Raw genomic sequence first — 24725 nt, forward strand, 5'->3', positions numbered from 1 at the left:
TTCCAAGTGTGGTCTGACCATTGCTCTATAAAGTGGCATTATAACCCTCTCCGATCTACTCGTGATTCCCTTCTTTATCATGCCTAACATTTTATTTGCTTTCTTTGCCGCTGCCTTGCATTGTGCTGACGGTTTCAGGGTCCTATCTATCAGTACACCCAGGTTCTTTTCTTGTTCGCTCTTACCCAGAGTTGCACCTGACATTCTATACTCGTGTTCCTCCTTGTTCTTTCTACCTTTGCGATCATACATTAGCCCAATCTTTATAAGGAAACACCCTTAGCAAATGCTTTGTGCCTTTTGATCTATTTTGTCACAAAAATTTAATTGTAAGTTTATCTTCATAAATAGGAATCATCCAACTTTCATAGATAGCATCTTGCAGTAACCCCTGTCAATAATAATAATATTCTTTTTAATAACAGTACATTTGTTTTTTGGATTATTTGGAAATTTTGGAGGGTCCTGTTTTATTTCCAAACACTCTGGGTCTGATTCTATAAACAGTGCCAAATGTTAGGTGGCAGTGGGCGCCCTGCCACAAAACTTGTTTTAATTGGCTTTAATAGGCATAGTAATTGACCACATCATTAAAAAACAATTAAAATTTGTTAAAAAAGGAAGGTGCTGGTAGACGCCTACTAGAGGTGTCATAATCGCATCTAGAGGAAGTCACCTAAGATCAAAGTAGCTGTGATTAAGGGTGCAGATGAACTTGGCACCATCAGACATGATTCTCAAAACCCTGGCCTACATTGAAGAGGCCTAGGTTTTGTTGTAGGCGCCGTTAGCTGTGATTCTTTAAATAACGCCTAAGCAAGTTTAATATACGGCTGGGGCTGTTTTTATAGGCAGCTGCCGATTTAGGTGCTATTTACGGAATCAGGCCCTCATGTACGTATTAGGGTGGTCCATGGTAGTATGCAAAATAACCTTGTCAAATCCACAAGGTTTTGTCCACTTGGTATGTCTTACTCTTATGTCAAATTTCAGTTTGATTAGACAATATTTAGAGGTCACCCCAGCATGCACCGTTTGCTTGTGTCTATAAGTGATTGTGCATATTTAGTTTGCATGGCGTCGTCTAGTTTGTCACCTGCACCCAAAAACTGGCTCCTTGGGAAGTCAGACTGCTAGACTGCCACATGGGCTAGATGTTCTTTGACTGGTCAATTTTCATCACTAGGGCAAAGGAAAATCTTTACCGGAAAGCTGTAAGTTGGCATGTGAGTCAGCAATGGCGGTATGGGATCAAATCAGAATACTGACTAGACTCTTGCATTAGGGAGTTGAAGAAACTACACAAAAAGGATTTGTCTCTAAAGAAACACAGAACTTAACGAGGTGATAGACAGAATGAAGAAATCTTTAAAAGTGAACAGTTGTTTGATATTTCAAAAAAAGATGGGCAGGGGAGGGCTTCAATGGCTGGGAGGGTGTAGATGGGCTGGAGTGAGCTTTGACGGACACTTTAGCAGTTGGAACCCAAGCACAGTACTGGGTAGAGCTTTGGATTCTTGCCCAGAAATAGCTAAGAAGAAAAAAATTTAAAATAATTAAATTGAATCAGGTTGGCAGACTGGATGGACCATTCGGGTCTTTATTTGCCGTCATCTAATTCCTACAGAAGCAAAGACAGAACATGTTTTCTTGCTATACAAGTGGAGCTGACCTTCAAACAACTGCAAAAGTATGCACAAAGAGGTAGCACAAGGAAAAGAAGTGAGGTATGAGGTAAGGCAGACCTAAGCAGATGGGCAGACTAGATGGGCCATTTGGCCTTTATCTGCCATCATATTTCTATGAAAGGAAACTCTGCAATGAGAGGACATAGGATGAAGTTAAGAAGTGATAAGCTCCGGAGTAATCTAAGAAAATACTTTTTTACAGAAAGGGTGGTAAATGCATGGAACAGTCTCCTGGAAGAGGTGGTGGAGACAGAGACTGGGATAGGCACGTGGGATCTCAAGGATGGGCAGACTAGATGGGCCATTTTATCATGTTTCTATGCAGTTACCCATATAACATCTGAATTTTCTTCAACATCATCTGGCGAGTCTGAAAGCAAAGATGAATATCATCCTATGAAATCAGTGACTATTGAGGTAGTCAGTACTACATCATTGACAAAACACCTAAGAATATCTTGACATCTCCTGCGGTTGTTGGTTTCTATCCAAGCACCTAGAAGCACTTGCCTTTTCTGATGACAGAATTGCACCAGAAACAAATTACGGATGGTGCAAAACTTAACAGCATCCACCGTTGTCAGACATTCCACAATGTCTCATGCGTACAGATGAAACGGAACCTGTGACCTTTGAAAGTCTTGTAACACAAAGAACACAGTCATTTTTTGATCTCTTGATTGAAGGAGCATCAGCAAAACGAAAATATTCCTGAAGAAACAACCCAGAGTGGATTGATGATCCAGTTCTCAAGGAACTTTGGAATAGGGCATCCAAAGTGACTGTTGTTAATGATGCAGCAGAATGAGGAATAAGCCTCATTGAAAAATATGATGATATTTTGAAAAAAGATGAACATAAGTGATTTGTTCTTCGGCTAGTGGATAGCAACCGAAAGAAGTTTTCTTCGTATCAAAGGCGGCTCTTATGTCATACACCATTATTACAAGAATTACAATATATTGTTAAGCTTAGTGGTAGTTTAAAAAACAAAAGTGTTTTTCATTTTTATATAAAGGAATAAAATTAGCATTGTGGACAAATGAAATTTGTTAATTTTTTTGCACCACCCTATATACAGTGTTCCCCCGGTCATTCGCAGTCGGCGGTTTGTGGTCCCGGTCATTCGCGGTATTTTCCGACTGCAAACCATCGACATGGAGAGGGCAGCGGGAGAGGCAGGAGAGCAGCCGGAGTGTCGACGAGTGCAGGAAATCACTAGCTGTATGCTCTGACCGCCTCTTCCTGCACTAAGTCGGGCTTTATCCAATCAGGAGCTGCTTTGACACGCAGCTCCTGATTGGTAAGGCCTGACTTAGTGCAGGAAGAGGCGGTCGGAGCATACAGCGAGTGATTTCCTGCACTCGCCGGCGCTCCGGCTGCTCTCTCCTGCCTCTCCAATTTCCCCCCTGAAAAACCGTATTCGTGGTTTTTCAAGATTTGCGGTTTTTCAAGATTCACGGGGGTTCCTGGAACGAAACCCCCGCGAATATCGGGGGAGTACTGTATATCAAAATTTTCTGTCAGGAGGTTAGGTTTTGATACTTATTATTTCTCTTAAATATTGTTGATTATAGTCAAATAGATACTTTTTGTTACTCACTCCAAATTTAATTTGATGAGGATATGATGGGTTATAACAACATAACACACTTTTTTAACTAATGCCTTTTGACCTAGGGTTACCAGATTTTACCTCAGTAAAATCTGGACCCCCTGGACTCGCCTCCAAGCCCACCCAGTTCCACCCGACTCGCCTCCAGGCCCACTCAGTTCCACCCATCCCCGCCTGTTTGTTGGGCAGGAAGGCAAAGTATCAGGTTTTGAAAAGCTGTCCGGACATGTCCAGGGAAATCTAGATGTCTAGTTACCCTATTTTGACCTATTCACAAACATGTATCCCTGTTAACAAAAGTAGCCCTCTCTAAAAACTGTTAAAAATAGCTGCCAGGAATGAACATTCAGGATCCAGCAGTGAAAGGGCACTGGGTCAGAGCTGGGTAGACATAGTACAGGCAGTCCCCAGGAGAGTGTGGTGCAGTGGTTAAAGCTACAGCATCAGCAGACTATGGTTGTGGGTTCAATCCCACCTTACTCCTTGTGACCCTGGGCAAGCCACTTAATCCCCCATTGCCCCAGGTCCATTACATAGACTGTGAGCCTGTCAGGACAAACAGGGAAAAATGCTTGAGTACCTGAATAAATTCATGTAAACCGTTCTGAGCTCTCCTGGAAGAACGGTATAGAAAACTGAATAAATAAAAGTTATGCCCGACTTAAGTACGACTCAAACTTAAGAACGCAGTTGCATAAACTTCTACTCTTCTCCTACAGCAGATTTAAGAATGATGCATGGCCACATTAATAACGGTATATGGTTGTGCATGCTGTACCTTAGAGGGACCTACAGCAGATTTAAGAATGATGCATGGCCACATTAATAACGGTATATGGTTGTGCATGCTGTACCTTAGAGGGAACTGGGACAGTTGACCCTTTTGTCAGTTGGGAGCAGAGGTAAGCAGCAAGAATCTTTAAATCTACAAGTTCTGAGTTACATACAACTTTGACTTAACAACAGCTTTAAAATTGTAACTCGTTTTTAACCCGGTGATTGCCTATATTTGCTTTTCCCCACTGAACTTAAGGTACAGCAATCGCATACTTAAATTCGCGCCTCTCCAGGCATGCGCCCAGCACGCTATCGAATCAGCGCTCGCGTTAGTAGTTCTTTAAACTGCTTGGAAGACGAGAAGCGCGTGGTGACGCTAGAAAGCACAAGCTCGGCCGGAAAACCCCGAGGAAGAGAACGTCGACTAGATTATCGATTACTTCTGCCTGGGAGAGTGAGCGCGGGGCGGAGCAAAAGAAGGCTGCGTGCAGACACGGAGGGGGCACGCGCATGGTGCGTGCTGTCCGAACGCTGTTACGTTACCGGTGGAGGGCTTTCTCCGAGTACCACCGCCAGGGATGTCTATGGTCTCTAAGGTGGTGCTGGGCGTGTCGTTGCTGCTGACGGCGGCCACGGTGGCGGGCGTACACGTGAAGCAGAAACTGGAGAGAGAGGTGAGTGCGGGCGCCCAGGGGGAGGGACCTTCGCGTTTATAGGTTAAGTACCACTGCTGCCTCCTTTTTTTTTTTTTTTACTCAATAAAGCAGGGTTGTTGTTTTTTAAGGGGCTATAATGTTTTGCACGTGAAAGGAAATAAAATTAATTTTAAGATTTAAAGAGACAGTTTTGGAGCGCCATCAATACAGATATTTCTCATACGCTTTTTGGGAGTAAAGGATGTTGAGAATAAATGCAATTGCATATGCATAGCTTAAAGCTGAAAACCTGGCAGTCAGATTTGCTAGACAAAGTTGATCCAGTCCTGGGTGTACCCTAGTGCATGCTGGGACTTGTAGTCTTCCTTTTCTTAGTGACGGCAGTGGGGAAATCAGAACTACAAGTCGCTGCATTCAACTAGATCAACCCAGCATCGGATCAAGCCCATCCTGTGAATCTAGATCCAGTTGGCTGTCTTAGTTTAGCCATGTGTGTCTAGGAAACCTTCAGGGTAGTCTTGTTTTTGGGATAGCCATAGTGTAATGAGTTAAATTTGCATACAATAGTGATTATAGATTATGCATGCAAATCTTTCTCGTGGGTGCTCTATAACCAATCTAAGGCCAGCTGTCAGATTCAGGAGTTGAGCCTTTTTTTTTTCCTGAAAGGATGAAATCTTGATCCAGCTTTTACTTATTTTTGTAAACCAGATTAGATATATTTCACATTATAGTTGCTGCTGAATTTGTATGTTGTTCATCTTAAGGCTATTCCATTAACGTGGAGCATTTTGAATCCAGTTTTACCATGCTGGGTAAAAGATAGAAGCTGCATATCTGTTTTATAAAGGTGAAATGTATCAAATCTGGAAGATCTGCTGCTTATACTGCACAAAATTCTCTACTAAAATGGGTAAAAGCAGAATTCTCCAAATCCATTATAAACTATGGGTTAGGCATCTCGTTTAATATCGGCTACACATACTGTAGCAGAACTTGCTAATCCACTCCTACTTTAGCTGAGATTATTTTCCTACAGCTTTTCTGACTTCATGTGCAATTTTTCCTTAAGTTAGTCACCCTGCAGCTGGGCAGACTAGATTGGCCATTTTGCCTTTATTTGCCATCATGTTTCTATGTTTGTTTGTTTCGATCCCTTGGCTATAGGATAAGCTGTTTTATAGAAAAGCATTACTGTCATATCTGTTATTTGAATTTCTGATTTGTACTCATTAGATGCTTCATAAGTATGTCTCCCTTTTAGTATGTACTATATCCCTATTATTTGAATTTCAATGTGCTATTAATAAGTATATTTTTAAAATTGTTTTATGCTAGTCTTATTAAATTTCAATTTACTGATTTTGACTTTACCTCATTCATTTGGATTTATGTTTATATTTGGTCTTTTTACTACTGTTATGCTGTTAACAATTTTAAGATTTTTTTATTATTTATCAATTTTTCAATATCTTATCAAGTATCCACTTGTACAGAAAGATAAAGTTAAGCTGAAAATAAAATACAGTACAAACTATACAGATATAATCTACTATAATAAGAAAATGTTAGCTTAACTTCGGCTCAAGTCCTCAAAATAAGATCCAAGAAGTAGAATCAGCGAGCATATTAGTAATAAGAAAAACATTAATTATAAAAGAAAACAAGTAGTTCTATTAGCTGAAAAAGGATATCTTAACAAATCAGAGAGAACTCATATCTTCCCTTCTTTCAGGCGGGCCCCTGACAAGAAGGACGTCGGCTGGCTAGGATCAACGAAAACATATTTTTGCATTTGATATTGTATCACACATTTACAAGGGTGACGAAGAAAAAAGGTCGCCACAAGAGCAGTAACACCTGGCTTTAAAATCAAGAATTCATGTCGATGTTTTTGTGTGTCTCATGCTAGATCTGGAAACATTAGAATTTTATACCCAAGAAATTATTATTATTATTATTTTTTTTTTTTTTTAAAAGAAGTGTTAATAACCAATTCTTATTTGGTGCCAAGGCTACTGTAAGAAGAAGTGTTGCCGGTGTTGCCACTTCCCTGCTGTTGATCATTTTCCTTTACTTTTACTTGTTCTTCCTTTTTAATAGGTAGGTAATAAGCTTGAGTGAGGAGTAACAGTAATTCCTTTGAAATTTCTAACACTTCTATCATATAACGTTCCAACATTTTCTCTAGGAGTTACTGCCGCAATTCAGGGAAAATTAATTAGTCTGAGATTGTTATTACGAGATAAATTTTCTAAAGACTCCAATTTTCTTCTCAGATTAATATTATCTCTCACTAATGTGTCTATAGTTTGTTTAGAAACTTTTGTATCTTGAGAAAAGTTCAGCGTTGAATTTTTTAATTCTTGTAATTCAGCTTTAAAGTTCTTAATATCCATTTCTTGAGTATTTACTTTATGCTCCATCTGAACTAGCTGGGGCTTGATTGATTTAGCTATATCTGCAACAAAATCCCATATAGCCTCAAGAGTTACCTCTCGGGGGTTTTCTGGTAAAGAAGAAAGTTTTGTGTTAACAGCATTTCCACCAACCAGTATCTCCTCATGAATAAGGCTCTCCTTTTTGCGAAGTTGGCAAATCCCCAGTCTCCACAGGACTCCCCTGGAAACGCAGGGAGTCCAACTCCATACTCCCCTCCATGATTTCAATGGCCTCTGGAGAGAATCGCACACCGTCTTCCGATGGCTCCTCTGTCTGCGGGGAGCTGGTGGTCTAAGGAGGAGGAGGAAGTGCTCTGGCATCGGGGCTTAAGGTGGTCTCCAAGCCCAGGGATACCGCTTCCGTCTCGCAATGGAGCGTCTCCAGTGGGCATGCCGACGCCCCAGCGATATCCTGCATTTGTCGCAAGAGCTCCTCAATTTTGCCGAGGTTGGAAGGGCCAGGACGCTGCAAGGCTCCAGCAGCACTACAGCCCCTCTGTTTTGGCATTCTTAGAGGTAAATGCTATCTTTAAAGGAAGCAGGCAATTATTTGATGAGAGTTCCTGAGACGAGCCGCTCAGCTAAGAGATCCGTTTGTTAAGATTTTATGTTGAATTATACCTGCTGTATACCTCCTGGGTTGAATCTCTTCATAAAGGCAGTTAATATATCCCATTAACCTCCACCCCCTCCTTTACAAACCGCAAAAGTGGTTTTTAGCACAGGCTGGCACACTGAATGCTCTGCGCTGCTCCTGATAATCATAGAGTTCTTATGAGTGTCGGGAGCAGTGCAGTTTTATAAAAGGGGTGGTAAATAAATTTAAAAAGCATCAGACCCTGCACCTATCCATCTTAGTAGAGGTGGGATTTTTTTTTCAGGGGGTACATGGAGTACTGAATTCTAGTACCTTTTTTCTCTGCTTGCTAAAGTTGATCCATGGTCTCCAAAATATTAATGAAAAGAGCCCAGGTTCTGCAAACCAATTCAGTTAAAAAACCCCAAAATAGATTCTGTGGCTGGTTGCAGGAGGCCTGACTATTGTAGGGTGGGTCCGTTGGTGATCACTCCACTCCCAAATAATGATCTGGGATTTTATCCCAGGACAAGCAGGCAGCATATTCTTAACGCATGGGTGACGTCACCGATGGAGCCCCGGTACGGACACTTTTAACTAGAAAGTTCTAGTTGGCCGCACCGCGCATGTGCGAGTGCCTTCCCGCTCGACGGAGGAGAGCGTGGTCCCCAGTTTCTTCGTTTCCGCGGAGCGAAGAAGACACATGTTTTTTCAACAGCCGTTGAAAACGAGTTTTCTGCCTTCCCGCTCGCGTAAAATTTTTTCGGTTTTATTCTCTTTCTTTTCTGATTCCTTATTTTTACTTTCAAAAAAAAAAAAAACTCTCGTCGAGTTTTCTGTATTTTTCTGGCCGGCCCCAGCGGGGCCTGTTGCCACCATACAGGCCTCCGGATTCGATTTTGCGGAGGCCGTGTTTCCCTTCATGCCCCCTCAACCGGGCTTTAAGAAGTGCCAGTGGTGTGCACGCCCGATCTCTCTCACCGACCCGCACAATTGGTGCCTGCAGTGCTTGGGTCCAGAGCATCGGGCTGACACCTGCACCCGCTGTGCTACGCTTAAAAAGCGCACATTAAAAAATAGGCAGATCCAGCAAAATATTCTGTTCGGTATCGGATCTGCGATGGAATCTGCCGCAACGTCGACGGCACCTCAAAAGTCGGCACTGACGACGTCGACGCCACCGGATCATTCTTCGGGGTCGCTGGGCCCAGGTAAGCCGGCTAAGAAGCCTTCCACTTCCCTAGAACGCCCTCCTGCCACGGTCGCGACGCCGACCCTTCCGGCACCGCACCGACCCCGTAAACGCTCTGCTCCGATATCGGTGAGTGCCTCGTCATCGGCCTCCTCATCGCCGGAGCGTAGAGCGGCACCTATGGTACCGAAGAAGAAAAAAGCGGTACCGGTGCCCCCCCTGGATGACCGCATCGCGGCCATACTCCAATCCCAATTACAGGAGCAGCTGCAGCAACAACTACAACAACTGTTGCCGGCGCTGCTGGCCCCACACCTTCCGGTACAGGACCGGTCCGAGCCTCGCACTGTCCCATCGGTGTCGACCCCCTCGGTACCGATTTAATACTTCCATGCCGGTGCTCTCGGCTGAACCACCTACACTGCATACCCGTGCTGCTGCCGACCCTTCCCGGTCCCAGGAACGACACCGGTCTTCCTCTCCCGGTACCGCCTCGGTGCGCTCAGGCAAGTCTCTCTCAAAGACCCGCCATACCGAGCCTTCCACACCGATGTCCAGATGTGCACACCCCGACGTTAGGGACCCGGACTTATGGGAAGACTCCCCGCACGGTACCGAGGAGGACGCTTCGTCGACCGACGAAGAACCCTCCATGGCTGACACCGTTTCAAAACCGGAACAGTCCTCTTTCTCCAAATTCCTTAGGGAGATGTCAGCAGCTCTTTCTATCCCCTTAGAGTCCGACTCTAAAAAGTCTCAGGCTTTTCTCGATGCCCTAGACTTTGAGCAACCTCCCAAGGAATTTCTGAAGTTGCCCGTCCACGACATCTTACGGGAAACTTTTTATAAAAACTGGGAGACTCCCCTCACTGTTCCCGGGGCCCCTCGCAAACTGGATAGCTTGTACCGGGTCATTCCAATCCCAGGGTTTGACAAGCCTCAATTGCCCCACGAATCTCTCCTGGTGGAGTCCACCTTGAAGAAATCTCAGGGTTCCAGTGTCTATGCCTCCATCCCTCCTGGCAGAGAGGGAAAAACTATGGATAAGTTTGGTAAGCGCCTTTTCCAAAATGCAATGTTAGCCAATAGAGCAAACAATTACACCTTCCACTTCTCCTTCTATATGAAGCATCTGGTGCAACAACTCTCCTCCTTACAAAAATACCTTCCTGAACGTAAGGTCCCCCTTTTCCAGCAGCAAATTTCCAGCCTACTCCAACTCAGGAAGTTCATGGTTCGTTCCATTTATGACTCGTTTGAGCTGACCTCTCGAGCATCTGCCATGGCTGTTGCTATGCGCCGTTTGGCCTGGCTGAGAGTCTCTGACCTTGACATTACCACCAAGACCGCCTGGCTAACGCACCTTGTCTTGGTGACGAACTCTTCGGGGAGTCCCTGGACTCGACAACCCAGAAACTCTCAGCACACGAGACCAGGTGGGATACTCTGGTCAAACCTAAAAAGAAGACTCCACCTGCTCGCCCCTACAGACAGCAATCTTCCTACCAGCGCAGGTTCTTGGCCAGACCTCTCAACCCACCTCAACAGCAGTCTCGCCGTCCTCGTCACCAGCATCAACCTCAGGCTCGGTCCCAGTCTCATCAACCTGCCAAGCCTCTTCCTCCATCAAAACCGTCTCAACCCTTTTGACTCTTTTCTCCAGGGCATAGCCTGTCTCCCACCATCGCTACCTCTTCCTCAGCCTATCGGAGGACGCCTCCATCTCTTCCTCAGCCGTTGGGAGGTCATCACTTCGGACCAGTGGGTCCTCAACATCATTCGCCACGGCTACTCTCTCAACTTCCAGACTCTTCCACCAGACAATCCTCCCATAGAGTCTGCTTCTCACTCCTCCCAATCCCTCCTCCTCCTGAGGGAGGTCCAATCCCTCCTTCTCAATGCCATCGAAGAGGTGCCTTCGGACCAAAGGGGTCAGGGATTCTACTCCCGCTACTTCCTGGTTCCCAAGAAGACAGGAGACCTTCGTCCCATCCTCGATCTCCGGGACCTCAACAAGTGTCTGGTCAAGGAAAAGTTCAGAATGCTCTCCCTTGCCACGCTTTACCCTCTTCTCTCACAACACGACTGGCTATGTTCCCTAGACCTCAAAGAGGCCTACACTCACATTCCAATCAATCCGACTTCACGTCGCTACCTACGGTTTCAGATCCAGCACCGTCACTATCAGTACAAAGTGCTACCCTTTGGTCTCGCATCATCGCCCAGGGTGTTCACCAAGTGCCTTATTGTGGTAGTGGCCTTCCTCAGGTCTCACAACCTCCAGGTGTTCCCCTACTTGGACGATTGGTTGGTGAAAGCACCTACGTCTCCGCTTGTGCTACAAGCCACTCAACACACCATCTCTTTCCTCCATCTCCTGGGGTTCGAGATCAACTACCCCAAGTCGTACCTGCTTCCCACACAGTGACTTCAGTTCATTGGCGCAGTTCTCGACACCACTGTGATGAGGGCGTTTCTCCCCTCCGACCGACAACGGACCCTGCTCCACCTCTGTCGTCAGGTGCTCCTTCATCATTCCATCCCAGCTCGGCAGATGATGGTCCTCCTGGGCCATATGGCCTCGACGGTCCATGTGCTTCCTCTGGCACGACTCCACCTCAGGACACCTCAATGGACTCTAGCCAACCAATGGTCACAGACCACGGATCCTCTTTCTCATCCCATCTCTGTGACATCGTCTCTTCAGCGATCTCTTCGATGGTGGTTGAACTCCTCCAATCTTTCCAGGGGTCTACTCTTTCATCTACCCCCTCACTCCATGATCATAACCACGGATGCTTCCCCCTATGCATGGGGAGCTCACATGGGGGATCTTCGCACCCAAGGACTCCGGACCCCTCAGGAGCGTCAACATCATATCAATTTCCTGGAACTCAGAGCCATGTTCTATGCTCTCAAGGCCTTCCAGCACCTTCTCTACCCTCAGGTTCTCCTCCTGTGCACAGACAACCAGGTCGCCATGTACTACATAAACAAACAAGGCGGCACCGGATCACCCCTCCTCTGTCAGGAGGCCATCCGCATCTGGACCTGGGCCACGGCCCACAGTCTCTTCCTCAAGGCTGTCTACATCCAGGGCGAACAGAACTCCCTGGCCGACAATCTCAGCCACGTCCTTCAACCTCACGAGTGGACGCTGGATCCTCCCACACTCCGCTCCATCTTTGCTCGGTGGGGCACTCCTCAGGTGGACCTCTTTGCAGCTCCTCACAACCATCAGCTGCCCCACTTCTGTTCCAGACTCTTCTCCCCGCATAGTCTGGCCCCGGATGCATTCCTGCTCAACTGGACGGATCGGTTCCTCTATGCCTTTCCCCCACTGCCTCTGATGTTGCGGACGTTATTCAAACTCCGCAGGGACAGAGCCACCATGATTCTCATCGCCCCCCGGTGGCCTTGTCAACACTGGTTCTCCCTCCTGCTCCAGCTCAGCTCCAGAGAACCCATTCCTCTTCCTGTGTTTCCTACTCTACTTACACAGCAGCATCAGTATCTACTGCTTCCCAATCTGTCCTCGCTCCACCTGACAGCTTGGTTTCTCTTGGGCTAACCTCTCCAGAGAATCTGTCTCAGCCTGTCCATCGCATTTTGGATGCCTCCAGGAAACCGGCCACCCTCCAATGTTACCATCAGAAGTGGACCCGGTTCTCCTCTTGGTGTCTCCTACATCACCACGATCCCACCTCTTTGGCGGTGGAAACTGTACTGGACTATTTGCTCTCTCTGTCCGACGCTGGCCTCAAGAATACCTCAATCAGAGTCCACCTCAGTGCCATCACAGCGTTTCATGAGCCTATCCTCGGAAAACCTCTCACGGCTCATCCCCTGGTTTCCCGATTCATGAGAGGCCTCTTCAATGTCAAACCACCTCTGAAGCCTCCTCCAGTCGTCTGGGACCTGAATGTGGTTTTATCTGCCCTCATGAAACCTCCCTTTGAGCCTCTTGCCACAACTTCGCTCAAATTTCTTACCTGGAAGGTGCTTTTCCTCATTGCCATCACCTCTGCCAGGAGGGTTAGTGAGCTGCATGCACTGGTTGCCGACCCACCTTTCACTGTTTTTCACCATGACAAGGTGGTTCTGCGTACCCATCCTAAATTCCTTCCCAAGGTGGTCTCGGATTTTCACCTTAACCAATCTATTGTGTTGCCTGTCTTTTTCCCTAAGCCCCATTCTCATCCTGGGGAACAGGCGTTGCACACACTGGACTGTAAGCGTGCCCTTGCATACTACCTTGACCGTACCAGGGCTCACCGCTCGTCCTCTCAGCTCTTTTTGTCCTTCGACCCTAACCGTCTAGGTCGTCCTGTCTCTAAACGGACGCTTTCCAACTGGCTTGCTGCCTGCATTGCGTTCTGTTATGCTCGGGCCGGTCTTTCACTGGAAGGTGCTGTCACGGCCCACAGGGTCAGAGCTATGGCTGCTTCTGTGGCTTTCCTCCGTTCCACTCCCATCGAGGAAATCTGCAAGGCTGCCACTTGGTCCTCAGTTCACACGTTCACTACTCACTACTGTCTGGATACCTTCTCCAGACGGGATGGACACTTCGGCCAATCTGTGTTACATAATTTATTTTCCTAATGGCCAACCATCCCTCCTCCCTCTCTGTTAGCTTGGAGGTCACCCATGCGTTAAGAATATGCTGCCTGCTTGTCCTGGGATAAAGCACAGTTACTTACCGTAACAGGTGTTATCCAGGGACAGCAGGCAGATATTCTTACATCCCACCCTCCTCCCCGGGTTGGCTTCTTAGCTGGCTTATCTTAACTGGGGACCACGCTCTCCTCCGTCAAGCGGGAAGGCACTCACGCATGTGCGGTGCGGCCAACTAGAACTTTCTAGTTAAAAGTGTCCGTACCGGGGCTCCGTCGGTGACGTCACCCATGCGTTAAGAATATCTGCCTGCTGTCCCTGGATAACACCTGTTACGGTAAGTAACTGTGCTTTATTGGCATTCTTTCTAGAAGCCATACACTGAGTAGATGAATGAGGCGCTTTTTTAAATTATTATTATTTTATTTATCAATTTTCAATTATTCATACCAAGCATTAATTATCCCAGGACAAGCAGGCAGCCTATTCTCACATATGGGTGATGACATTGATGGAGCTCGGATGCGGATGTCTCACAAAAAGACTTGCTTGAAGAAACTCGAAGTTTCGAGTCGACCGCACTGCGCATGCGCCAGTGTCTTCCTCAGTTCTCAGTTTTCCGCTGAGCCGAGAAGTCCGTCTTTGACTCTCTGCGTTTAACTTCATTACTTTGTGCCTTCTCTGAACCGTGGTTTGTATTTTTTTCCTCACGAATCGCTGTTCTTATTTTATTTCTTTCATTTTTAGTCTAAAAAAAAATTTTTTTTCATCTTCTGTCCGTTTGCTGGGACAGACTACTCGGCCACAACCCCAAGGGCTTCGATCTTGCGGCGGCTATTTTTACTTCTATGTCCCGGCCTGTCACGGGCTTCAAGAAGTGGGCGATTTCTCTTACAGACCCACACTGTCGCTGCCTCAAGTGCCTTGGGCCGAAACATCATCCGAAGTCGTGCCTGCACTGTGCTACGCTTCAACCTCGAGCTTTCAACCGTCGTTGTATTTTGGTGGACAAGCTCTTCGGGATGGATTCTTCTTCTGATCCCTCGACTTCAAAGGCGACCTCGGCCTCGACTCCTACTGAGGTCCCTCCTGCTTCTACTGCTTCCACCTCAAGCCTCATCAGACCTTCGTCGTTTGCAGCGGCTCTTTCTTTGACAACATCTGCTGTATCTTCCCCTGTTTCCTCAGGTCAGATAGCTCAGCAGACAGTTCCAGTGGTAGTGATTAAAGTGCCTAAGACTTCCATGTCGAAGCACACTCACACTGCATCGGGGGAACCTCCAGCCAAAGCAGGTGGTCCGGTTTCAGATGCGGATCCATCCTTGCCGACTTCTTTCCAGACCATGTTGGAGAAGCAATTCATTCAGTTCCTTACTAATATGGGACCGAAGCTTCTTCCTCTTATCCAGCCTGGGCATTCAGCAGATTCCCGCGAGGTCAAGCCGCTTCCTTTGCCTCAGTCTGAGCTTACACACTCTTTGCAGGGAGCAGAGTCTCTGCGAGTGTCTGTTCTGGCATCTAAGCACGTGAAGCAAGGAGCAGAATCTTTGCAAGTGCCTCGGCAGGAATCCTCACACTCTATACAAGGAACAGAGTCTTTGGGAGTGCATCGAGGTTCCTCCATCAAGCCTCTGGAGCTTCGATCTACAGCCTCCAGTCCTATCCATTCTTTGATAACATCGGCTACTTCTGTCTCCGAGGCGAAGTCTCCTCGATCTTCGAGATCTGCTTCCAGGCACAGTTCTCACCGACGATCGAGGCTTTTATCGAGGCATCCTTCCAGGCCTAGTTCTTCTAAAGAATGACCTTTTTCAACTAAGCCTTGATCTACCCCTACTTTGACTAGACCACCGACTCCTCGTTCGAAGTCTCCAATGCCGAACCTCAAGGATGTAGCAGTTTCGATTGCCTCGTCCAAGTCACCATATTCCTTTGATGCCTTTTTTCCTGCCGAAGCTTCAACTTCGACCCAGGTTTCCTCGACGTCCTCGAGTCCTTCTCGAGGCAAAGCATTGGCAGATCAACTATCTTTCTCATCTTTTCTTCGTCAGATGGCTTTGGACTTGGATCTTCAATTAGATATTGGCTCCAAATACTCTAAGGAGTATCTCGAAGTCATGCATCTTCCTCAGCCTCCAGCAGAGTCACTTAAGCTTCCTCTTCATAAGCTTTTGAATCAGACTTTTGGTCGATGCATGGAGACACCTTTTTCCATACCAGCTGTTCCAGGAAAATTGGACTCTAGGTATAAAACTGTGCATCGTAAGGGATTTGACAACTCGCAGTTATCTCATCAATCCCTGTTTGTTGAGTCCTCCTTGAAGAGGTGCCATCCTTCCAAGGTTTATGCCACCGTTCCTCCTGGCAGGGAAGGGAAAACTATGGACAAATGCGGACGTCACATCTATCAAAATGCCATGATGTCTTCTAAAGTCCTCAATTATAGCAGACAGATGGATATTAAAGCAGACAGATGAGAAGATTCAAAAAAATACATATTTAGTAGATTGATATCTTACTATGCATTTACAGGGATATTTCAAGTAAAAAGTCCCTCCTATAAGGGTAATGCCCAGTTTCAAAATCAAAAACTGACGTCTTTGTGTATCTCGAGAAACATCTGGAAATATCTGTATTTTGAACCCTAAAAATTCTTTGTCTGTTTTTCATGAATAGCTTCTAAATCCAAATTTTATCTGGCAAAAGTATCACAGAAGCCACTAACGTTGAAGATTTAGCTGCCTCTCTATCAGAGGTCCCCCAAATGGTTGAGATATCAACTGTCTTTCATTCTGATTAGAGCTTTGCTGATCCTGTTGTCTTTTTATTGGTAAATAATACACTTGAGAGAGAGGAAGAATTAAATCTTCTGATATTAATAAAACTTCCCAAAAATATATTTTTAACATTTCCTGGGGAAAATTCAAGAATCGTAAGTTATTATTCTGGAAATTGTTTTCCAATGCTTCTATCTTTCTCCTCATATTTGTATTATCCTTAATTATAGTCTCCTGAGTCTGACGTATCTCAGCTAAATCTTTTTCAGTCTTATCTATCCGAGACTTTAAAGGATTTATTTCAACCTTTAATTCTTTCAATTCTTCTTCTTGTCTATCTGTCCTTCTACCCATACATTGAATTTGATGGCATAAAGTCTTACCCAAGTTCGCTACTAAATCCCATAATGATTCCAAGATTACCTCAGAGGGTTTATCAAAGGTCCATATCTGTAATTGCACAGTAAAAGGTTCTCACCCTTTTGCCCCTCATCCAATGAAGCACCATCAAGGTTCTGCTTCTGTTCAGAAGTTGGTAAAGAAGCAGAAGTCTTCACTGTCTCTCCCCCAATTATGGGGGAAGAAACGAAGTCCACCGGAGTTGATTCCAAAGCCTCCTGGGGAAGGGACACCACCAAACTCGGCTGCAGGTCAATAGTTGAGAAGGAGGAGTTCTAAAGTCGGGGCTTAGTAGTATCAAGGCCCTGGATAGTCGCCACGCTTCCACTCCCTGCAGGCGTCTCCTGCGGGCGTCCTCCTGACGTCATCATCTCCTGTTGCAACCTCCACAGAAAGTTATCCATCGAGCCCAATGAAGCAGTCTCGGAGCACCGTGAGGCTCCAACGGAGCTCTTGCCGTGACGTTTCAGCCTAATGAAGGAAAAAATGACCCCCTCCAAATGGAGAGAGCAAACTTAAGAGGAAAATTTTCAGGCAAAAAGAAACCTTCAGATGGGATCCTCAGAGTATCAGGTGAGTGTGGCCATCTTGGATCCTCCATGAGGCTTTTAATAGAGTTAAATCCTCTGGATCTCCCTGAAGCAGTGGCTCTTTTAAGGTGGAATGCATTGCATCTAGAGAATCTAGTTTTTACTTATCCTCTTTTTTTTTTTTTTTTTTTTTACTAGTTCTGCCACTGTGCCTTCTAGCAAGTCCCATCAACATATATAATTAAGATTAGAGGGGGCAATGTAAAGAAAAGTTGTAATAGTCAAAATGATTGGAAGATGAATAACAGAAAGGATTGAGGTGATGTAATTTCAGCCAGTTTTTCAATAGCTTGTGATGCTGGATGAACTGCATATACTTCTCAGAAGGATGTTGTATATGCCAAGGATCCGATAAACCCATCAATATTGGCTTCTAAGACTTTGTTTTGTATACATTTTGAATTGTCTATCTAGAATTAAATCCATATGAGGGTTGAGATCACCATCCATAATAATTTGAGTAAATCCACTCCCAACCAGAACCACTTGCATAAAGAAAAAAAAAAAGCACCCTCTAGAGCAGTGATTCCCAACCATTTCCTGGAGGACCATCAGCCAGTCAGGTATTTGGGATAGCCCTAATGAATATGAATGCATATTCATTAGGGCTATCCTGAAAACCCAACTTGCTGGTGGTCCTCCAGGACAGGGTTGGGAGCCACTGCTCTAGAGAGTTCAATGTTGACACAAGATTTCAGTAATATTTATTTGGAGCCATTCATGTCTCTGTAAATTTTTACCCACCTGCCTTCTTAACAGTTTCTTGAGAAAACTTTCTGAACAAAAGTATTTGTTCAAGCAGCACCTGGTAGGATTCACTGTCTCATTGTTTGTTTGCTTTTAGCTTTGTAGACTTTCCTTTTTCGGTGTGGTTATCTAATTCTATAATGTCATCCTTTTTTTGCATCAACTGTTTTACTAAAACAATTTGCTTCTCTAATCCTGTTTCTCTGTCTGGTTCTAGGAGCACAAAGTCAAAAGATCACTTACCAGCTGAAATGACTGCCCTTGTGACACAAACTTTTTTTCTTTTTTTTAACTTTTAATACTGTTTTGGCAAGTGAGCAAAATCAAATGATCAATAGCTGAGGACCAAAAGCCGGAATGTTATCATTCTAAAGGTGCTGTTTTCCACAAGGAGCTTTGGCGCTGAGCCCTGTTCCAGTCTGTTGCCGACTCTTATCCCTTCCCTGCTGACATCATCTTGGTGGGAAGAGGAAGCCCTTAACTGCTTCCATGGAGGCTCCTTTGAGAGTTATTGGGGAACTGGGGCAATGATAAGGCTGGTGGATGGGCCATGTATAGTATGATGCCTGTGGACTTATTTTGATGTTTTAGTCAAGAACGGTCTAGAAATATGAATAAACATGTTGAAAATCTGATTTTATTGTTTGTTTTTATCGTATCCTGTCTTTTATTTTCTTAATTAGTGAGAGTAGGAGATGGCATTAGGATTAGGCTTGTATGATATAAACTGTTGTAACAAACCTTGAGCTGCTACTGAAAAAGATGTGAGCAAAATACAAATTAAATTATACTTCAGAGTGTGGAATTAGAACCATTCAGCTAAGAACTCCTTTATTTTGAGCCACTAGGCATGTCGTCATAAGACTGGATGTCAGCAATTTAGAGAGTACTTACAGTTTTGTCTTTCTTTTGTAGAGACTCCGTGAAGGGGTGGTCAGAGACCTTGAAAGACAAATTCGTAAGCAAGAAAACCTTCGTCTTCTTGAAGAGCAGATTGTTTTGACCAGACATCTTGAAACGGAGAGGGAGAAAACACTTGCATCCAAACAACTTTGATGTCATAGAACTGAATTCAAGTTTCAGAATCCATGAAATGGTTTATACACTTAATAAAGTTTTTGGTATTCATTCCTGTACAGCTTGTGGTGAGGTTATGTTCCTCTACTTCACAGAAACCAGTAAACATGGAATTGATTTTTTTTCAGTGTTTTGGCAAAAGATCTCAGTAATGATTTTATAATAACCTAATGTACATTGCAAATCTCTGTCGGAGACTGCATATGAGATTGGCATAGACAATTTTGTAGGCTCTCTTAGAATTTGGATTGGGCTGAGAATATTCCTTGCCTGGTGAGAAATGGAAAATACTGTCCACATGAGTCGTCTGATGAGTCGACATATGGACGATGAGGCCACAAGGACATCCACCTCGGAAGGACTGGAAGAGGGTGAGGTGGAAGGAGAAACTCTGTTGATCGTTGAGTCAGAGGACCAGACATCTGTAGACCTATCCCATGACCAGAGCGGTGATTCCTTTAACAGCGACTTGGGAGATGAGGGAGATTCACCATGGATGGAGGAAATATCCTATTACTGTGACAAGTGTCAGAAATGGACGCCGTCAAGTATGTATACATTTTGCGTATGCTTTATATTCATCAGGCAGATTTAGTTTCAGTTGTATTCATTTATCAAGTTTCTTTTTTTCAGCAAGTGTATTTCGAGAAACGGCTCGAGTTCATAACTATGAATAAGCCAAAAAAAAAAAGAGATCTTCAAGCCCAATATGCAAGAAAGTGCTTATAGAATTACCAAATAGCAGATTAGACAAAAAGAAAAAATATCTCAACAAAAAGAAAAATATCTCAGCAAAAAAAAGATTTACATATCATAAATTTTTGAGGTGAAAAATGGCATTAATATCAAATGAGAAAACTACAAATAATTGCAGATCAAAATGTTTTAAAAATAATCGTTAGCAAAAAACACCCAAAGTTTTCAGTCCATCAAAATGTCTGTTTTGTAATTAAATCCAAAAAGTCTTTCATGGACTAGTCATATTTTGTAAGTTTTTCTTTTTTTTGTGGACCTTCAGAATGTGAGGTAGTTTCAGAAACTTTTCAATGAACCACTCACTCCACTCCTCATTAGTTCAAATTTCAATTAATACCTATTTGTGCCTCTAAATGTGTATAATATCTTGATTTTATATTAATATTGTCTAGCATATAACCCCACTTAGAGGGGCTTGTCTTAAAATAACTTATCATCATTCAAGTAGCTATTCCTCATCTGTTCAGCTTGTTCATATGTGATAAACAGTTCATTCTTCCTTTTAGTATCCCGACATAGTACCATAGTACTTTTCAAGGCCAGTTGCTCTTTGGCAAGGGCCTGGATGAATTATAATGGCTGGTGTGGTGGATCGCAAGCCAAAATTCTTACCAGATAACAGACCCTGGAATGCATGGGAAAGGGATTGGGACTTATATACCACCTTCATAGTGCCCAAAAGAGACTCGGAAGATGGGAGACCAATTCTGGATCTAAAGTCAGTCAACGCAGCCTTCAAGATTCCCCGCTTCCACATGGAAATGATGCATTCGGTCATTGTCTTGGTTGTGCCAGGGGAATACCTTGCCTCTCCGAATCTAACAGAGGCATACTTGCATATTCCCATCTTTCCAGCTCACAGAAAGTTCTTGAGGTTCCATATTCTGAACAAGCATTTCCAATTCTCTGCTCTTCCCTTTGGCCTAGCAAAAGCACAACAAACCTTTTCCAAGGTGATGATTGTTGTGGTAGCGCATCTCTGCAAGGCAGGAATTCAGGTGCATCCTTACCTAGACGATTGGCTCATAAGAGCACCCTCGAGGGACAAGAGAGTGACAGTAGAGCAATTAGTCCAATTCCTACACACATTATGTTGGGTAGTCAATTTCAAGAAGAATCAGTTGATCCTGACTCTGTCCCTGGAATACCTGGGAATCTGTTTAGAGGTGGCACAGAACAGGATCTTCCTCCTGGAAGCACACAAAATTAAGCTTGTGAGGCAAATTCAGGAGATTCGTGGCCTGTCAGCCTCCACATCTTGGCAGTATCTTCAACGATATATGGTTCCCTGGGCAACCGCTTCAGGAGTCGCTATCTCAAGGTGGTCTCCACAGGTTGATGCCCTGGATCTCCTGCTGCCGTGGTCAGGCAAAGCCTGGATTGGTGGCTGGTTCCACAGTCCTTGAAAAGAGGAATGCCGCTATGTATCTCCCAGTGGATAGTCCTGGCGATGGATGTTGGTCTATTGCTGGGGAGTGCACTGTGAGGGATGTCTACTGCAAGGGTGGTGGTCCCCATCTCGGAGGAAGTGGTTGTTAAACTGCTTGGAGCTGAGAGTGATGTGGTTAGCTCTGTGAGCACTGGACAGCTCCCTAGAAGGAAGGGCAGTCCAAGTCTTGTCAGACAATGTGACCACAGTAGCCTATGTAAATGGGCAAGGAGGCACCAGGAGTACAGTGCTGAGCTTGGAAGCTTGCCTGCTCTTAGCCATCTTGGTGGCACACAGCCTGGGTGGTGAATGTGCAAATTGACTTCCTAAGTCAGCAGACCTTGAATCCCAGGTCGACCGTATAATCTGTGGCATCCATTCAACCTCATGGCCCCAGCATCCAACAGAAAGGTGGCTTGTTTCTTCAGCCAAAGGTATGAGTCCGGAAGCATTGGGCTGGATGCTCTAGTCCAAGCCTGAGCTCCTGTATGTGTTCCTCCTGTGGCCAATAGGCAGAGTACTTTGGTGAGACACTGAGAATCTCATTAGAAACTCGGAGAGAGCAGGAACCAGAAGGCCTGAACATGTGCAGATGCTCAAGGCCCAGCAGAATCAGCAGCAAGCAGCAGACTCTTTGGGCATCGCGCCCCCCTCCTGCTCGGCCAAACCCTTACTGCGATTGGGCACCGGCATGCAGCACCAACCCACAGGACGTGTCGGTGACCGATCGCGGTAAGGGTTTGGGCGAGCGGGCGGGGGCGCGATGCCGGTTCTCGGGGTGGGGTGGAAATCTTCAACACCCCCTTCTACAAAACCATAGCGTGGTTTTTAACACTGGCCGCAGCAGTAACAGCTCTGATGCTCATAGATGCTACGGTTTTGTAAAAAACGGATGTTAATTACACTCTTATCTGTAAATCTCCAAGCAAGTTGCAATAGAAAAATTGACAGCATAAAACTTCATTTACTAACCCATGTTCTGTGTTAACTATCTTGTGGTCTTCCAATTGTAAAGTTCCCTGCATTGTGTGACAGTAGCACTTGGTTTTCTTTTAACTCCCTGAAAGGGAGCCTGAGGCGTGCTGCAGTTCTGCAACCAAGTATTAATAGGATAGTGGTTCTCAATCCAGTTTTCCAGTTGGGTTTACATGATGTCCATGATGAATTTGCATGAGACAGATATGTATGCACTGCCTCCAGTTGCATACAGATCTATTTCATGCATATTTAGTTTAGGTATCCTGAAAATCTGACTGGCTCAGTCTGCTCTGAAGACTGGGTTGAAGAAGTATTCTGTAGCCATGCATGCAAGTCATGGTGTAATAGGAATCTAGTTTTCCAGTGTTTTAAATGGGATACTTTTTAATCCCTGTAGCATACAAGCACATTTTAAATGGAATCTTCTTCAATAGATTATGCAACAGATACTGGGTCCACAGCAGGAATTTTAAAATAAAATCCCTGGATAGCTCTGGCTTTAAAGCAGCCCCCACCACACCTCATGTTTTTATCTATAGAGGAAGAATTTTCAGCTCTAGATATTTACCCACATAGGTGCTTCATTACCTTGGTAAAATCTTTTTAAAGAATTGACATTTCTGTGTTTTCTTTTCTTCTATCTCCAAGTGCTTAGTATTTTGGTGCATGTTTGAGCAACAACTCATCTTCAGAGATATGCTGGATTCCAGGATCCACCAACTTTCAGATCAAGTAATACTCAAATGTTTGTCTTGCTCTGCCAAACCTCCAAATAAGCAAATTGATGGGAAGTCCTGCATTCAAGTGAGACACTCCAGTGGAATAACATTAGGAAAACCCTTCCCCCGAGCTTTCTGTAGACTTGTTTTGTCTATCCTTCAAAGTGTGACAAAGCAACTAAAGTGAAAATAGGGTCATTCCATGTCAGGTGGTCTAATATTAAAAAATCATCCCCACTCAACCTCCTCCAAATTGAATAAAATTTTGTGTGAATGTTCCCTAAAGCCTCAAATGAAATCATAAAATTTTTGAGCTGAATCTCTATTGCTTTCAGACCTAGAGGCTGTCGAATGTAAGCCATTCTTGGAGTTCTGTGCTCTGCGTAACCCAAAATGGCAACTTTGACTAGACACTACAGCCCAACAAAGCCTCCAAGAGAATTGAAATTTTGAGGATTAATACAACCCCTACTACTACTATTAACTTAATGTACAAAGTTTGGAATATAACATTAGTTTACCTCCCCTATTATGAGCCAGAAAAGTAGGCAAAAAATGTTAGAAAATAAATTTAATGTCTACTTTGACTCCTTCATTGCTCCTGACCTGTATTTTGACTCAAGTCATAACTGTTCCAGCAGTCATAGCACATGACACGCACATAGGATTTGCATTATGAAGCTTTGCAGCCAATTGGAAGCAAAGATATAATTACACAAAGAAATAATAGTGCTTTATTTGGATTTTGGCCATTTTTGGATGCAAATATCTCAATTGTACATTATCCAATTTTTTTTTATTTTTTATATCATTTGAAAGAGTATTTTTTGCTACAAAAGCCATTCTGTTTCATATTTGACCTGGCCTTGCTTTGGCCAGAAGTTTGGTCTCAAATGCATGCATTATTCACACGCATATACAGTGTTAAAAAAGGGCATCTTTGGCATCCTCTTGTGTAATATGCAAATGAGATAGAAGTGTGAAATTGCACGGTGCAGCTAAGCTTGTTGGACTTGCCATGCTAACTCGGGTTACCATATCCACTGCTTTCTCGTACTCTTGTAAATGGCTCATCAAAATGGACATTTAGTTGTTGGTGATTCATTGCAAGTTCAATACATTCGCTTGAACTCTGTTCTCTCTTTCATTGTTCATGTGTGTTCCTCTTTATGCTTTACTTCAGTTCTGGCTCAGGACTTCAGAATTTGAGTCTGCATAATTAGTGACTGCTTGCAGCATGACACTTGCAGTTCATGCCTTTTTGAAAACTGTAATTGCCTTATGAACTAACTTATTCCTGGAATCAAAAATGTGCAATTCTTTAGTGATGAATCTGCAGCACAATACAAAAATTACAAAAAAAATATTGTCTATCTTTGCTGCCATTACAAAGACTTTGAAACTTCTGCTGAATAAAATTTATTTGGTACTAGACATAGAAAATTACCATGTGATGGTATTGGGGGAACTGTAAAATGATTTGCTACACATGCCAGCTTGCAGTGGCCTCTGGAAAATCATATCTTCACTCCAAACAATTTGTCTTGGTTTTGTGAAGAAAATATTACTGGGATCAAATTCTTACTCATTTCAAAGGAAGACATTAAGAAATTAAGACTTATTCAGGAATCCTATCTAGAACTCAGGAAACTCACCAGTTTGATGAAACCAAAATTTGTGTCAGCAGTATATC

At 44.3% G+C, this 24725-nt stretch overlaps 2 protein-coding genes across 2 annotated transcripts in view; both read left to right on the forward strand.

Annotated features, from left to right (window-relative positions):
* Positions 1–4381: 4381 nt before the first annotated feature.
* On the forward strand, positions 4382–19163 carry LOC117356749 (protein PET117 homolog, mitochondrial). Its single transcript, XM_033936377.1, has 2 exons — positions 4382–4754; positions 18989–19163. Exons 1-2 carry the CDS (start codon positions 4659–4661, stop codon positions 19127–19129), a joined length of 237 nt encoding a protein of 78 aa, XP_033792268.1. The 5' UTR covers positions 4382–4658; the 3' UTR covers positions 19130–19163.
* A 185-nt stretch (positions 19164–19348) lies between these two features.
* KAT14 (lysine acetyltransferase 14) overlaps positions 19349–24725 on the forward strand; it is an 80764-nt gene continuing 75387 nt past the window's right edge. Inside the window, exon 1 of the mRNA XM_033936374.1 lies at positions 19349–19698. Coding sequence (XP_033792265.1) covers positions 19431–19698 — 268 coding nt within the window. The 5' untranslated portion in view covers positions 19349–19430. The remainder of the gene's footprint in view (positions 19699–24725) is intronic.

This window comes from Geotrypetes seraphini, chromosome 3 (genome assembly GCF_902459505.1).
Source record: "Geotrypetes seraphini chromosome 3, aGeoSer1.1, whole genome shotgun sequence".
In the NCBI taxonomy this organism is placed as follows: Eukaryota; Metazoa; Chordata; class Amphibia; order Gymnophiona; family Dermophiidae; genus Geotrypetes; species Geotrypetes seraphini.